This window comes from Montipora foliosa, chromosome 3 (assembly GCF_036669935.1).
Source record: "Montipora foliosa isolate CH-2021 chromosome 3, ASM3666993v2, whole genome shotgun sequence".
In the NCBI taxonomy this organism is placed as follows: domain Eukaryota; kingdom Metazoa; phylum Cnidaria; class Anthozoa; order Scleractinia; family Acroporidae; genus Montipora; species Montipora foliosa.
In genome coordinates, this window is record NC_090871.1 from 64801968 (window position 1) to 64819467 (window position 17500).

The 17500-nt window shown below is 40.5% G+C and overlaps 3 protein-coding genes across 4 annotated transcripts in view; 2 read left to right on the top strand and 1 right to left on the bottom strand.

Annotated features, from left to right (window-relative positions):
* Positions 1-17500, top strand: part of LOC137997962 (uncharacterized) — a 59948-nt gene that overhangs the window by 36731 nt on the left and 5717 nt on the right. For both annotated transcript variants that reach the window (XM_068844306.1, XM_068844307.1), the window contains 7 exons: positions 1933-2007; positions 4835-4891; positions 5549-5623; positions 7384-7482; positions 8569-8718; positions 9568-9666; positions 14022-14120. In XM_068844306.1, coding sequence (XP_068700407.1) covers positions 1933-2007; positions 4835-4891; positions 5549-5623; positions 7384-7482; positions 8569-8718; positions 9568-9666; positions 14022-14120 — 654 coding nt within the window. The remainder of the gene's footprint in view (positions 1-1932; positions 2008-4834; positions 4892-5548; positions 5624-7383; positions 7483-8568; positions 8719-9567; positions 9667-14021; positions 14121-17500) is intronic.
* LOC137995384 (uncharacterized) lies at positions 10258-11915 on the bottom strand. The gene has a single exon (XM_068840944.1). It carries the CDS (start codon positions 11841-11843, stop codon positions 10455-10457), a length of 1389 nt encoding a protein of 462 aa, XP_068697045.1. The 5' UTR covers positions 11844-11915; the 3' UTR covers positions 10258-10454.
* Positions 11988-13495, top strand: LOC137995387 (uncharacterized). The gene has a single exon (XM_068840947.1). The coding sequence runs from the start codon at positions 12122-12124 to the stop codon at positions 13373-13375; it is 1254 nt and encodes a 417-aa protein (XP_068697048.1). The 5' UTR covers positions 11988-12121; the 3' UTR covers positions 13376-13495.

Below are 17500 nucleotides of genomic sequence, written 5' to 3' on the forward strand. Positions count from 1 at the left end.
TTGTAAATGCGACTGTGGGAGTCCATGCGTACAGAATCTTAATTTTTCTCCAGGCAATCAATAATGTTGGCGGATGTCTACTACAAAGTAACGACTATAGTAGTCTACAACAACGAATACATGTTCTTTGGAAGGTAGCGGGCCCATCAAATTCGCCGCTGAGTCTTGCCAGGGCTGACTGGCAAACTCCGTTTGTTTCAAGGGTTCCGGTAGTGTAGGTAGTTCGACCATCTGACAGCCATGACAGCTCTTACATTTGGTTTCGACTTCCATTAATCTCACCCCACCAGACTTTGGTGAGGAAGCTCTGTTTGGTCTTTGTCATCCCTGATGTCCCTCGTGCGCTAGGTCAAACACCCTGTTCCGTAATTCCTTGGAATCAATACCTCTTAGGACTAGCTTCCCAAGTACAGAAATTTCATTCATGACAGCTTTGTACTGCGGAAGGGCATTATCCCATTCCCCTGATGTGATGCGTTCTCTTAACTGTTAAATTTCTGGGTCGACCCATGATTTTTCTTCAACCTTCTGTACAGATATTGCTTCTGGGGTCGACGATTCGGCGACGAACCGAACGAACTCTTCTGTATCCTGATTGACACATACCCCTTTTCCCTTGCCAAGACGTAAAAGTGGGTCAGCAATGTTCTCTTTGCTCGATATGTACCGCACTATAAATCTGTATGGTTGGAGTCGCAAGACCCAGTGTTCCACTCTTGCCGAGTGGCGAGAATTTGTAAAACAGATAACTTTAAGGGGCTTGTGGTCGGTAAGCAAGGTGAAATCAACTCTATCTAGGTAGGTACATGTGAAACCGCTTACAACCCCAAACAAGACCACACAAACAGCAATGACAAACATCAGATATAAACGCATCGTTTGAAATTATGTTTTACCTGACGTTTCGTATGCTTCTGCATACATCCTCAGAAGTGACGATTAATAAAAAATTGGAGTTTAAATATAGAGGATTACTCACTATCTTACTAACTATAAACTATTAGGAAATAATCGCTAACGAAAGAGGTGACCAAAACTAATAAAGAGACAGCTTTTCGCTCCTAAAATATTTATTTAAGGTCGGCTTTAAATCTTTGATCAGCAGTTCCTCCTTTAATTTACAGTGAATGTCGGATCGCCCTCTCGCTAAAATTTCAAAATGATTCCATTGTAAACTGTGACCAGTTGATGTAACATGGTCCGCAAGAGCCTACGTATGATGACAATTAATTATTGCTTTAAAATGCTCAGTTTTCTGCGGTTCCAACAGGCAGCTCTACATACAATCTCAGCCGTTTGGCCACGCCTAAGTCTATCTTTGTAAGGAAAGAAAGATTTAATGCCACGAGTGCTTTGAAAACCACTCTAACATCAAAGCACCCGTAGAATTTATTTACACACGACATAATTTGTTTTTGTGGTGGAATACAGTTACATAATGAAGACAGAGAATATCTATCCATCCGTCCGTCCGTCCACCCACCTATCAATCAATTCAACTGCCTGTTTGTCTGTCTGTCTTCCTGTATATACATGTATTAATTTATACCTCCTTGTTTTTATCAATTACTAAATAGATGGAGAACGGCGATCTTCTCGTAACGTGGCGGATGAGGAAGATTGAATCTTTTACAAGGAACATTAGGAAAATAGACCTAACGTCATTCTTAACAACAACGATAATTGCTGTAACCTCTGCAATTCTTAGAGACTACTGATTTATTATATGTCTGTTGCCTTATTTTGCACACTTTCATTTGATTTGTATATATCACAATTGTATATCTTATTTTAATTTGCTATTTGAATTTTTCTACTCTGTTGTGTCCCCAATTAGTTGTAAAAACTAAATACATCGACACGTTAATAAAGTATTTCATTTATTCATTTGTACATTTATTTCATTCACATGATTGCCTTTTCCTTCACCAGCACAAGCAAGCTCCTCAGCCACTTCCGTGCACATCTCAGACGAAGCCAAGACAACATATACTCCGATAACAAGAGGTCAGTTTTGCTTGACTTTATTGATTCAATGTAGGTGTTGGACAATTTGACATGACATCACAACAGCCAGTGGGGTAAGACTCCTCCAGGAATTGTACTAGCTGATCTGGACATTTCTTCTGTCACATCATTTAACACTTTCTCCCCTAAACTGTCCCCCATTGATGAGTAAAATATTGTCAGGCATTAGAAAAAAATCGACAAGTGTCACTATTAGTATTTGTAATTACATTTGCCCGAGGGCAATTAAGGACTAATTTCACGCGTATTTTCAAAGTTTTCACAAAATTCGCGATGATGGCAATTTCAAAAACTTTGAAAATACAACTGAAATTAATTCTTAATTCCACGAGGGCTCATTGCGATTACATTTTTATCACATAAGGGGCAAAATTATTGAGGGAAATGGCAAACAATACGCTCTCATTCGGTTAAAGTTCAATTCAATAAATCGTTGCTGTCAACAGAAATCATGAGCGCTGTATTTTACATGTGCTCAAAAAAGTAGTTTAATCTGGGAAAAGATTCCATCGCGCAGGATGCCTATTGTTCTCCGGACATTTACTTCCAGAGCAATAAAAATTATAGATCAGTAAAATTAGCGGCCAAGAATGACTCAAATGGTTCATATGGGATATAAATCTAGCACTTCACGTTACACTACACTCTCTTCAGTTAATTATGTTTAAAATATAAGTGCTACACGGCCAACGTTTGTATAAACGTAACCTTTCCTTGTAGTTGTACATGTTAATTGCCGTGACTTTAACATATTCAGTCCCTACGGCCTGCTCTCGTCTGACCTTGTAGCTCAGTCGGTAGAGAGGTGGAGATCTAACCCGAAGGTCGTGGGTTCAATTCCCACCCTGGTCAGAGTTTTTCTCTGTCCTTGTGTGGGCCGAGTCCAACAGTAGGGCTAACTCTCACATGGTTCATATGGGATAGAAATCTAGCACTTCACGTTACACTACACTCTCTTCAGTTAATTCCAGTCATAATATGATTTGAATTTGTCCGTTTTATTTTCATTCTTTTTTTCCGTTCCGAGAAAATGGAAAAGTTGCGCAATAGGGTGGTTTCTGTCACTCCCCTGCTAAGTATTGTCTTTGTGCGTAGTCTTCTGCACGTATCTTTGGTAGCTGGTTTCAGGGGGTAGTAGAAATGCGTAGATTCTATCCGGTGGATACAGTACAAGCAATGGCGGCAAATCCGATGTAACGCTAATGATGTTTTATGGGATTTTTCAACAAAATATACCCTTATGGAGCTCAAAGAATAGAACGTCAATTTGATAAACAACACAAGCGGTGGAAAATGAATATCTGAAATCTTAAAAGCGAGGAATAATGGACTTCGACAACAATTGCATCTTTCGCCGTCGGATATCAAAGTGAGCTGTATTTCTAATGTACAAACTGTGCTGTGATGTACAAGAATGGTGGGTTATGGTAATGGTTTTAACAAACTCAGTTAAGGAGTGGATGTGCGTTTACACTAAAAGTCGGATCTCTGTTGTCTGGCTACAAATATAATTTTATTTATTTGCAGTCAAATCTGCACAGTATTCGAGTAAAAAAACATTTGGAAATTTGACTAATTCTTGTTAGTCCAGAGATATTTGACAGAAAGCTTGTTGTCTATTTTTTGCGTCATTATTAAAGGAGGTGCCTCTTCAGAAAAGGGTTTGATCCTGAACTCCGGTGAAAATTCTATGTGGTTGTGTATGGTTAATTTTGACATGGATTGGGTTTCTTGTTTTCACGTACACAATGAAATAAGGAGGTTTTTTGCTTCTAATAGCAAATATGTTGTTTGTTTCAATAACATTTTTCGCTGGAAAACGTTTTTGTGAGATTTTTCGGCCTTTATGGATTCATCATGTTATGTAATATTCGAACTTAACTAATTTGCATACGTGAGTTAAATTTGATACACGAGCAGTTTTCATAAAGATGACAAAACTTTTTAGTCGTGTTCTTCGTGGAAAATGATTAATAGGTAGCTATAGTTTTTAACGTCAAACTTGACAAACTTACAGCTTCAACTGACCCAACATCTGGATTTACTCGGGGTGGGACAAGTGGTCAACACTCCGGACGTTTAGATGCGGAGTCTGGTGGGTCAACAGGTTCTACCCTGTCGCAAGACTTTGCACTTGGAGCAAACAAGACAACAACACCTCCCACCGTCACACAAACCCCACCATTCTGTTTTGGAGGAAGCACTGCCTCTACAACATCAGCTTGCTTCAACTGGGCTATCTTTCAGCGCTAGCATTGGGGGATTTGCCCCAAGTTGAGGATTTACCCTGGGGTCAGGTCAAAAGACGTCTGTCACAGGAGAGTTAAATCTTGGTGGAGCGGGCTTTCCATCTACTGGAACCACTGTTGCTGCCACCTCCGCTGGTACAGGACATCGTCTTACAGCTGAAAAATAGAACGGACTCAAGAGCGTGCGCTTAAGGCAATATTCAGCTTCCATTCAGAAACATGTGACATCCTTCTCGCTCACGCACGACTACCTTCACTGCAAAATCGAGGACTTCAAGATATCGCCAAATGAATGTATAAAGTAAAGAATGGCCTTGCACCGAATATTATTAATGAACTATTTAAGCAGAAAAACGCCAGATATTCACTAAGAAACAGCGACTTCGATATCCCTACTTTTAACCAGGGAAAGCATTCTTTAAGATACCAAGGGCCTTACATATGGTCCAAACTAGGTAATAAGAACATTAGGAAAATCGCAAATTGACCGAGATAGCTCTAATTACGTACTTTATGTTACAATGGGTTGAATCAATTTGGTTTGACCTTCTTTGCAGAGATGCTGCGAGAACAAGGGAACGAATTTGAAGAATATGACCCCATTCGACAAGAAGGTAACATCGTTGTGCATTTCCTTCACGGAAAATAAAGACGGACGAAGGAGGAGGCGGGATAAATTCGAGCCATCTAAGAAGGATCCAAAAGGGAAAACAAAAGGACTTCTTTCCGTGGCCGGGGCCCCGGTGGGAGGGGGGAGGGGGTTGAATACAGTTAATTAATAAAGACAGAGAATATCTATCCATCCGTCCGTCCGTCCACCCCCCTATCAATCCATTCAACTGCCTGTTTGTCTATTTGCCTTCCTGTATATAAATGTATTCATTTATACTTCCTTGTTTTTATCAATTACTAAATAGATGGAGAACAGCGATCTTCTCGAAACGTGGCGGACGAGGAAGATTGAATCTTTTACAAGGAACATTAGGAAAATAGACCTAACGTCATTTTTAAACAACAACGATTGCTGTAACCTCTGCAATTCTTAGAGACTACTGATTTATTTTGTCTGTTGCCTTATTCTGCACACTTTCATTTGATGTATATATTTCACAATTGTATGTCTTATTTTAATTTGCTATTTATATAATTTTCCTACTCTGTTGTGTCCCCAAATAGTTGTAAAAACTAAATACATCGACACTTTAATAAAGTATTTCATTTATTCATTCGTACATTTATTTCATTCTCATGATTGCCTTTTCCTTCACCAGCACAAGCAAGCTCCTCAGCCACTTCCTGGCACTTCTCAGACGAAGCCAAGACAACATATACTCCAATAACAAGAGGTCAGTTTTGCTTGACTTTATTCATTCAATGTAGGTGTTGGACAATTCCACATGAAATCACGACAGCCAGTAGGGTAAGACTCCACCAGGAATTGTACTAGCTGATGTGGACATTTCTTCTGTCACATCATTTAACCCTTTCTCCCCTAAACTAGCCCCCATTGATGAGTAACATATTGTCAAGCATTAGAGTAAAGTGTCACTGTTTGTATTTTTAATTGAATGGGCCCGGTGGCAATTAAGGATTAATTTCAAGCGTATTTTCCAAGTTTTCACAAAATTCCTGACTAGGGCAATTTGAAAAGCTTTGAAAATACAACTGAAATGAATCCTTAAGTGCATGAGGGCACATTGCGATGACATGTTTATCACAAAAGGGGCGAAATTACTGAGGGAAGCCCATTCAGTGCCGCGAGAGATGACAAAAAAAACGCTCCCATTCGGTTAAAGTTCAATTCAATAAATCGTTGCTGTCAACAGAAATAGCGCTGTATTTTATATGTGGACAAAAAAGTAGTTTAATCCGGAAAAAGGTTGTAACTAATTTCGTTTGCTCTGGATAAGCAGCTGTTAACCAATCCAGGAACTAATAATCATGCCTTCTTGATTACCAAAAGTGCCCAGGTGATTAAGGAAAAATGCTCGCCGTCTTAGCCAATCAGCTTTCAGTAATTTTGCCCCGTATGCGATAAGATACTTAAATAATATGTCCAGAAATTATGCACCTAATTACTATGCACGCCCAATTCAGTTTGACATCCATCACGAAGTGTCCCTTCAAGCCTTTGCTCAATTTGATGAAAGCCCCCATCTCAAATCTAGTTTGCTGAATACTGTACTCCCATTGAGTTGATACTGGATATCATCTACCGTGGGTATAGGGTGCCCCTCCCTCATTATAACTGCCTGGTTAGCTCTCCTCATGTCTACGCAAAGCCTAAAATGGCGAAAAAAATAAACAGCTATCAAAGAAGTGCAACGACGTAACTTCGACTAGAAACGAGCTTCCCAATTGAACATTAAGAGGGTAGCTGTCCCTGTTTGGCGGCTAAGACGTGGGTGCGGAGAGCGACAAACAATTCTTGTATTTATATGTTGTTCAGGAAGGTCCCGTTCAGTGAATATCAATTGTGCCAAGTTTGACAAAAATCTGGATAGTACGTCATTTTCAAGGGAATTACTTTAAGATGAACAAAAATATTGAAATCGGGTCGGAGGGGACTGGAAAAGAGTGAGTTGCTAAGGCAACCAATTTCTTTACAGTCGTACGTGTGTTGTTTGTAGAACTATTAGCCGACCAAGTTTCAATGGTCTCTGCTGCAAATTGACCGAGACAGCTCTAATTATGTACTTGATGTTATGTTGGGTTGAGTCAATTTAGTGTAATCTGTGTAGAGTAGATGTCGACTGAGAATGCTAAAGGACGAAGTTGAAAAAGATGAGCCCATTCCAGAGGAAGGTAACATTGATGTACATTTCCAGCACGGAAAATAAAGACGGACGAGGGTGGGGCGGGATTAATTCAAGTCGTCTCAGAAGGATCCAAAAGGGAAAACAAAAGGGCTTCTTTCCCCGGATGGCCGAGGGGTGGAATACAGTTAAGATTGGAGCTACTTAATGAAGACAGAGAATATCTATCCATCCGTCCGTCCACCCAACCACCTATCCATCCATTCAACTGCCAGTCTGTCTTTCTGTCCGTTTTTCTGTATATAATTGTATTAATTTATACCTGCTTGTTATTATTAATTAATGAATAGATGGAGAACGACGGTCTTCTCGAAAGGTGGCGGATGAGGAGGGAAAGGGAGTAAAAAGTGAACAGTTTCCGGACACAAATGTAAAGAAAGAGCCAAAAGGTAAGACTAACACATTTCTTTTTTATAAAAACCAGAGTAACAGTCGATTACCTAAAGACCAATTTCGAGCTATTTAAGTCAACGCATCTTTTCTTTCAATTACGTTTTTAATGCCTAGAAGGTTTAGGGACTATTACAACAGGGCTTACCAGGGGCTTGGCCCCTTGACTGGTTCAATAATGTCACGGTTTACGATTTCTTCGAGACTTTTCTCGACCTTCTCTCTTAATCCAAAAGGTAAGGGTCTTAGCTTTTGGGCAATAGGCAGGACTGATTCATCAATATGGAGCCTTAAAATCTTTCAGTTTACCAGCTCCATTGAAAATTCCCTCAAAATCCCCCAGTAAGTTCTCAATGACAGAGTATATCTTAATTTTCAGTATTTCTAACAGCTGAGAGGTCCGAGATATTATCGAAAACGTATTTTGGATGGATCTTTCGTAGTCAGCAAACGCAGGAAAAGCCAAAAGACCATTTTACAGTTGTATCTAAGTTACCTGGCCTAAGAATGGAAGCGAGGCTGCCGGTGACCCTGCTTCGATACAAACCTTTGTGCTTTGCTAATGTTAATGTAGACTAATTTGAATTACAATGACACAATTTACATGATAAAAGCAACTAGAACTATTAGCCTACCAAGTTTCAATGGTCTCTGCTGCAAATTGACCAAGATAGCTCTAATTATGTACTGGGTTGAGTCAATTTAGTGTAACCTGTGTAGAGGAGATGTTGACTGAGAATGCTTAAGGACGAAGTTGAAAAAGATGAGCCCATTCCAGAGGAAGGTAACATTGATGTACATTTCCAGCACGGAAAATAAAGACGGACGAGGGTAGGGCGGGATTAATTCAAGTCGCCTCAGAAGGATCCAAAAGGGAAAACAAGAGGACTTCTTTCCGCGGATTGCCGAGGGGTGGAATATAGTTAAGATTGGAGCTACTTAATGAAGACAGAGAATATCTATCCATCCGTCCGCCCACCCAACCACCTATCCACCCATTCAACTGCCCGTCTGTCTGTCTGTCCGTTTTCTTGTATATAATTGTATTAATTTATACCTGCTTGTTATTATTAATTAATGAATAGATGGAGAACGACGGTCTTCTCGAAAGGTGGCGGATGAGGAGGGAAAGGGAGTAAAAAGTGAACAGTTTCCGGAAACAATAATTGGTTCAATAATGTCACGGTTTACGATTTTTTCGAGACTTTTCTCGACCTTCTCTCTTAATCCAAAAGGTAAGGGTCTTAGCTTTTGGGCAATAGGCAGGACTGATTCATCAATATGGAGCCTTAAAATCTTTCAGTTTACCAGCTCCATTGAAAATTCCCTCAAAATCCCCCAGTAAGTTCTCAATGACAGAGTATATCTTAATTTTCAGTATTTCTAACAGCTGAGAGGTCCGAGATATTATCGAAAACGTATTTTGGATGGATCTTTCGTAGTCAGAAAACGCAGGAAAAGCCAAAAGACCATTTTACAGTTGTATCTAAGTTACCTGGCCTAAGAATGGAAGCGAGGCTGCCGGTGACCCTGCTTCGATACAAACCTTTGTGCTTTTCTAATGTTAATGTAGACTAATTTGAATTACAATGACACAATTTACATGATAAAAGCAACTAGAACTATTAGCCTACCAAGTTTCAATGGTCTCTGCTGCAAATTGACCGAGATAGCTCTAATTATGTACTGGGTTGAGTCAATTTAGTGTAACCTGTGTAGAGGAGATGTTGACTGAGAATGCTTAAGGACGAAGTTGAAAAAGATGAGCCCATTCCAGAGGAAGGTAACATTGATGTACATTTCCAGCACGGAAAATAAAGACGGACGAGGGTGGGGCGCGATTAATTCAAGTCGTCTCAGAAGGATCCAAAAGGGAAAACAAAAGGACTTCTTTCCGCGGATTGCCGAGGGGTGGAATACAGTTAAGATTGGAGCTACTTAATGAAGACAGAGAATATCTATCCATCCGTCCCCCAACCCAACCACCTATCCATCCATTCAACTGCCCGTCTGTCTTTCTGTCCGTTTTCTTGTATATAATTGTATTAATTTATACCTGCTTGTTATTATTAATTAATGAATAGATGGAGAACGACGGTCTTCTCGAAAGGTGGCGGATGAGGAGGGAAAGGGAGTAAAAAGTGAACAGTTTCCGGACACAAATGTAAAGAAAGAGCCAAAAGGTAAGACTAACACATTTCTTTTTTATAAAAACCAGAGTAACAGTCGATTACCTAAAGACCAATTTCGAGCTATTTAAGTCAACGCATCTTTTCTTTCAATTACGTTTTTAATCCCTAGAAGGTTTAGGGACTATTACAACAGGGCTTACCAGGGGCTTGGCCCCTTGACTGGTTCAATAATGTCACGGTTTACGATTTCTTCGAGACTTTTCTCGACCTTCTCTCTTCATCCAAAAGGTAAGGGTCTTAGCTTTTGGGCAATAGACAGGACTGATTCATCAATATGGAGCCTTAAAATCTTTCAGTTTACCAGCTCCATTGAAAATTCCCTCAAAATCCCCCAGTAAGTTCTCAATGACAGAGTATATCTTAATTTTCAGTATTTCTAACAGCTGAGAGGTCCGAGATATTATCGAAAACGTATTTTGGATGGATCTTTCGTAGTCAGAAAACGCAGGAAAAGCCAAAAGACCATTTTACAGTTGTATCTAAGTTACCTGGCCTAAGAATGGAAGCGAGGCTGCCGGTGACCCTGCTTCGATACAAACCTTTGTGCTTTTCTAATGTTAATGTAGACTAATTTGAATTACAATGACACAATTTACATGTCGTATTAAAAGAGATTTCTTAAAACATAAAACTATAAAAGTTAGAGATAACAAGTTAAACCGACGTTTCGGAGTAGACATCACTCCATTATCAAGGTAAAAATGTTCTATGATGCTAAAATTACAGTATTAAAAACGATTGACGCTAAGAATTAACATAATAAGCACGTGCGAAATTGGCTATAAGAATACTTTAGCACGAATGGAATCCGATTGCACATTGAGGCTAGGCTTAAGTGTTCTTATAAATAACATTTCAAACACTAAGCAATCAAATTTGTTTTTACATTTTTTGAGCACCTCAAAGCGTTTAAGCAGGTCCCGAGGGATCGACCCGTGTGCGTTCTTATAGTGTCTGGCAATAGCCGAGGACTGTTGCTTATGTCCCTTTACACGATTGTGTAAATGTCCGCGTGTGTAGCCTACATAACCTTCATCACAAAGGTCACATTGAAATTTATATACAACACACTGCTGATTTATGATCGGCGGCTTTGCCTCTTTCACTTTCAGTTCCTGTTCAATTTTTCTGCTGGTAAATACAGGCTGGATGGTTTTGTTTACTTTCAGGCTCAAATCCTTAAGTTGTTTTTTAACAAATTCTGCTGAGTTTTGGTCTTTAAATGGCAAGACTACTCGAACCATGTTATCCGTCTCTTGGGCTGTTGATAAAGGTCGCGGTTGGTCGCAGACCTTTGAGTCAACAAAGCGTTTGATAGTGGAATTTACGAGTTGTTTCGGGTACTTTAGGCGTGAGAAAACTGACTTCAAACGGTCACATTCGTCTGAGAAGTGTGACCAAGAAGAAGATAAACGGTGTGCTCGATCGAGCATAGTTCTCAGCAAGCCATTCTTGTACCGATTGTCAACATTGCTCTGAAAATGCAGAAGGAGACCTGAATTCGTGGGTTTTACGTAGACCTTTGTCTCTATCCGGGGAGATCGATTCAGTAACTGAGTTCCCAGAAATGGCAACATACCATTGCTTTCAGTTTCCATGGTGAATTTTACGGATGAATGTGCAAGGTTTAATGTGTCTAGAAAGCTAGATGCTGCCGCCATATTCGGCATGATGGTCAGGGTGTCGTCTACATATCTTCGATAGAACGAAGGGAGTTTTCCTTGTCGTTCGAGGTTTTCTTCGATTGAGGTCATGAAAACATTAGCGAGCAAGGGGCCAAGGGGAGAACCCATGGCCACACCATCAGTCTGTTCATACAAGGCTCCATTGAATTGGAAAAGTTGTTCTTTTGTAGTTACTCTGAGAAGGTCAACAAGGTCCATTTTCGTCAAATTCAAGTCGTACGTTACGTTAAACCAATTGTTGGTGAAAGCTCTGTTCGCGAGTATCTCTATCGTTTCATCCAAGGGTACGTTTGTGAACAGGGAAGACACATCATACGAAACCAGAATGTCACCGTTTGCTATTTCCATGTTTTGAATTTCGTTCGTAAATTCAAATATGTCAGATACTGTGTACTGATTCAAAGACAAAGGCTTAAGTTTAGTGTCAAGCCATTTAGCCAGCGCGTAGTTGTATGTTTGCTTTGCTGATAGAATAGGGCGCATCGCTAAGTTCTCCTTGTGTGTCTTTGGTAAGCCATATAAATGGGCTAATCTGGAGCCTGTAGGGCACACAGTCTCCGCAATGGGCTTGGGCAGAATTCGACGGCTTATATGGCTTACCAAAGACACACAAGGAGAACTTAGCGATGCGCCCTATTCTATCAGCAAAGCAAACATACAACTACGCGCTGGCTAAATGGCTTGACACTAAACTTAAGCCTTTGTCTTTGAATCAGTACACAGTATCTGACATATTTGAATTTACGAACGAAATTCAAAACATGGAAATAGCAAACGGTGACATTCTGGTTTCGTATGATGTGTCTTCCCTGTTCACAAACGTACCCTTGGATGAAACGATAGAGATACTCGCGAACAGAGCTTTCACCAACAATTGGTTTAACGTAACGTACGACTTGAATTTGACGAAAATGGACCTTGTTGACCTTCTCAGAGTAACTACAAAAGAACAACTTTTCCAATTCAATGGAGCCTTGTATGAACAGACTGATGGTGTGGCCATGGGTTCTCCCCTTGGCCCCTTGCTCGCTAATGTTTTCATGACCTCAATCGAAGAAAACCTCGAACGACAAGGAAAACTCCCTTCGTTCTATCGAAGATATGTAGACGACACCCTGACCATCATGCCGAATATGGCGGCAGCATCTAGCTTTCTAGACACATTAAACCTTGCACATTCATCCGTAAAATTCACCATGGAAACTGAAAGCAATGGTATGTTGCCATTTCTGGGAACTCAGTTACTGAATCGATCTCCCCGGATAGAGACAAAGGTCTACGTAAAACCCACGAATTCAGGTCTCCTTCTGCATTTTCAGAGCAATGTTGACAATCGGTACAAGAATGGCTTGCTGAGAACTATGCTCGATCGAGCACACCGTTTATCTTCTTCTTGGTCACACTTCTCAGACGAATGTGACCGTTTGAAGTCAGTTTTCTCACGCCTAAAGTACCCGAAACAACTCGTAAATTCCACTATCAAACGCTTTGTTGACTCAAAGGTCTGCGACCAACCGCGACCTTTATCAACAGCCCAAGAGACGGATAACATGGTTCGAGTAGTCTTGCCATTTAAAGACCAAAACTCAGCAGAATTTGTTAAAAAACAACTTAAGGATTTGAGCCTGAAAGTAAACAAAACCATCCAGCCTGTATTTACCAGCAGAAAAATTGAACAGGAACTGAAAGTGAAAGAGGCAAAGCCGCCGATCATAAATCAGCAGTGTGTTGTATATAAATTTCAATGTGACCTTTGTGATGAAGGTTATGTAGGCTACACACGCGGACATTTACACAATCGTGTAAAGGGACATAAGCAACAGTCCTCGGCTATTGCCAGACACTATAAGAACGCACACGGGTCGATCCCTCGGGACCTGCTTAAACGCTTTGAGGTGCTCAAAAAATGTAAAAACAAATTTGATTGCTTAGTGTTTGAAATGTTATTTATAAGAACACTTAAGCCTAGCCTCAATGTGCAATCGGATTCCATTCGTGCTAAAGTATTCTTATAGCCAATTTCGCACGTGCTTATTATGTTAATTCTTAGCGTCAATCGTTTTTAATACTGTAATTTTAGCATCATAGAACATTTTTACCTTGATAATGGAGTGATGTCTACTCCGAAACGTCGGTTTAACTTGTTATCTCTAACTTTTATAGTTTTACAATTTACATGATAAAAGCAACTAGAACTATTAGCCTACCAAGTTTCAATGGTCTCTGCTGTAAATTGACCGAGATAGCTCTAATTATGTACTGGGTTGAGTCAATTTAGTGTAACCTGTGTAGAGGAGATGTTGACTGAGAATGCTTAAGGACGAAGTTGAAAAAGATGAGCCCATTCCAGAGGAAGGTAACATAGATGTACATTTCCAGCACGGAAAATAAAGACGGACGAGGGTGGGGCGGGATTAATTCAAGTCGTCTCAGAAGGATCCAAAAGGGAAAACAAAAGGACTTCTTTCCGCGGATTGCCGAGGGGTGGAATACAGTTAAGATTGGAGCTACTTAATGAAGACAGAGAATATCTATCCATCCGTCCGTCCGTCCACCCAACCACCTATCCATCCATTCAACTGCCCGTCTGTCTTTCTGTCCGTTTTCCTGTATATAATTGTATTAATTTATACCTGCTTGTTATTATTAATTAATGAATAGATGGAGAACGACGGTCTTCTCGAAAGGTGGCGGATGAGGAGGGAAAGGGAGTAAAAAGTGAACAGTTTCCGGACACAAATGTAAAGAAAGAGCCAAAAGGTAAGACTAACACATTTCTTTTTTATAAAAACCAGAGTAACAGTCGATTACCTAAAGACCAATTTCGAGCTATTTAAGTCAACGCATCTTTTCTTTCAATTACGTTTTTAATCCCTAGAAGGTTTAGGGACTATTACAACAGGGCTTACCAGGGGCTTGGCCCCTTGACTGGTTCAATAATGTCACGGTTTACGATTTCTTCGAGACTTTTCTCGACCTTCTCTCTTCATCCAAAAGGTAAGGGTCTTAGCTTTTGGGCAATAGGCAGGACTGATTCATCAATATGGAGCCTTAAAATCTTTCAGTTTACCAGCTCCATTGAAAATTCCCTCAAAATCCCCCAGTAAGTTCTCAATGACAGAGTATATCTTAATTTTCAGTATTTCTAACAGCTGAGAGGTCCGAGATATTATCGAAAACGTATTTTGGATGGATCTTTCGTAGTCAGAAAACGCAGGAAAAGCCAAAAGACCATTTTACAGTTGTATCTAAGTTACCTGGCCTAAGAATGGAAGCGAGGCTGCCGGTGACCCTGCTTCGATACAAACCTTTGTGCTTTTCTAATGTTAATGTAGACTAATTTGAATCACAACAACACAATTTACATGATAAACGCAATGAGGTCTGTATCAATACAAGGTCACCGGCAGCCTCGCAGCCATTCATTGGCCAGGTCACTGAGCACACAGTTGTCAAATGGCCTATTAGAAACTGACACAAGGAATTTGGTGCGTGGGAAATTAACCGTGGTTTTGAATTTCAAGTCGTGCTGTTTGTTATCTATTCAAGGTAGAGAATGGATTGAAATTAAGACCACGAAGGACAATCTATGCAATTTAGAATTTCCATCCACACTGAAACGTTTGATGATAACTATAATATGCAAATTTAACGTGACAATAGTAAATGACCTGTATAGGTGGTTTGCAACCGATCTCTAGAGACAGAGATAACAATCCAATTGCCGGTAGACAAACAAAAGGAGCTAATGAGAGATCTTTTGTTTTCGTCCACCAACATGGCGGCTATGATGTAACGTGAAACAGCAGCCGTGTTGATGCACAGAACAACATAGTTGCTTTGTGCACCAACATGGCCGTCTCATCACGTGATTTAAAACCATCTATAAGCAGTAAAAATGTCAGATACAAACAAATTAGTGATCAGGGGCGGGTCTAGGGGAGGGTGAAGGGGTGGGTACTCCCCCTCCCCCCACCCCACTGAGATGACCTGCGGCTTTCCAAAATAAGTAGTGTTTTCCATAAAAAACACCCGTCAGTTAAGTCATTTCTTAGGAATGCACCCCCTTCTAAGAAAAATCCGGGATCCTCCCCTGGTGATTGTCGATAAAAGTGAAGCGTACTATGTTAAATGAAGGGGTTGAGAGTAAAATCCCTAGGGTCGAAAATGTATTTAAAACTCTTAAATTTGACGTGGGCGCCCGTGCTCAAGGACCTATTAGGGAGCCTTAGCAAAGAGAACGACAACGGCGACGGCAACGAGAACCGTGAATAAATTTGAATATTAAGTGGGCAAAAACAATAGCTTTGCACGCCTTGCACGTGCGTTTTTCACTTTTGTTCATTTTTTTGCCGTCGTCAGCAAAACAACAACGTGAAATAGCTAAATATGAGATGTTATGAAGAACGTCAGCACTTGAGGAATAATTTCAATTTTCTCCCCTAAATTAAGCGGCGCTCATAAAGATTTCATTTCTGAGGAACTGCTACACCTTTGTCATATTAAAAAGCTTGGAGTAGTCGATAGTCGTGGATTGATTACAATAAGGAGAATTTATGTTTTGAAATGACGTCCTCGTTGCCGTTTCTTTCGTCGATGCTAAAGCTTCCCTACGGTGACGGCTCGAGCACCACTCATGACTGCAATCGAGGGCACATGGTATGGTTGGCAGTTTGTTGCAAAATAGACTTTTTTCGAATTCTCACGCCTGGACTGAATCTAGCATGAAATGGAGGCTAAGGCGGGCAAATTAATTTGTGTGTGATAAGATTTATCCACATGAGCCTCCATTTCATGCTAGATCCAGTCCAGGCGTGAGAATTCGAAAATGGTCTATTCAACAATTTATATTTCTATGCAACAATCTTTATTGATTCAACTTCAACACATGATATTTTCATTCAACAACTACATTCATTCAACTTCAACAAGGGCTTTATTTATTTAACAACTATATTCATTCAACTTCAACAAGGGCTAATTTTGTGCAAGAAGAATATTAAATCAAAAACATATTTATTCAACCAGTTCGCATGTTCTCGGACATCGATAATTTCTTATATATTCAACAAAAATCCACTTCATCCCTACCCCCCTGCTACCCCTTCTTAAAAGAGAAGAGCGTGACCTGGAAACAGCATGATGAAAAGCAGCATGACGGCCTAGGAACAACGTTTCAACCAGTGTTTTGATGATGTTGTTAACGTCTGACACGTTATAGGAAGTTATAACAGGCCTGCACGGACTCCTTCAGTGTCGAGCGTGTCTTTGAGGAATTTACCACTTTTGTATGATATTATCGGGGGTTTTAAGTAGCTCCTGGTAACGAAAGTCGTGATGCCAGAAAATGTCAAGAAAGATCTCTGCGAGCAAAGTATTATCGAGGAAAGTCAACCTCTAGGACCCCATGAAGAAGCAAAAGCTCTCCACTTGGAAGACTACGGGGAAAAGGTCAAAGTAAGAGTTGACAACAATACTCCAGAAGCTGTGGGTAACTATGAGTTTTCCATGGTACCACGTTCACTGTTTGCAGCCGATGGAACACTGCCTCGCTGCTCCCGCAAAAGTGCCTTGATGGATATTTCGGAGAAGTTGCCTGTAGATTTACATGAAGACAACGACCCTGGTGTCAATCAGAATGGTCAGCATACAGAGGTGTAAATGAGAGTCCAAGTTGTAGATGCCGTGGCACTGGGAGGTTCAATGCCTGAACAAAACTTAATGGGTTGAAAACTGTTCACATTTGGCAGGTCACTTCACTAATTGCATTGTCCACCCGTTTGATGAGAATGAAGAACTCTGGTTGGTTTTTTATAGATACGATATCCCATTTTCTCTGAAAGAATGCACCCGAACAACGAGGCTGGGGGAACAGAATGCTGTGTACTACCTCATTACCCCATCGACCCACATAGCGCGAGTTCCGATGAAAAAGCTCCTTTCACATACCAAGACAAAGATGGAGCTGGCGGACTATCTGGGCAGGTACTAGTCTGGAATAATCATGTTGTCGCAAACCCTATCCTGCCATCTCCAGAGAATTATGGTTGGGAACTGCATGGAGACACATGGGTTCCTATCATTACGACACTCCCTCCAGCATCACAAGCCATCATACATCTAGTCAAGTGCAAGTGCGC

Coding starts and splice junctions, on each gene's coding strand:
- LOC137995384 (XM_068840944.1), bottom strand. CDS start 11,843: ATGCGCCCTATTCTATCAGCAAAGCAAACATACAACTACGCGCTGGCT.
- LOC137995387 (XM_068840947.1), top strand. CDS start 12,122: ATGGAAATAGCAAACGGTGACATTCTGGTTTCGTATGATGTGTCTTCC.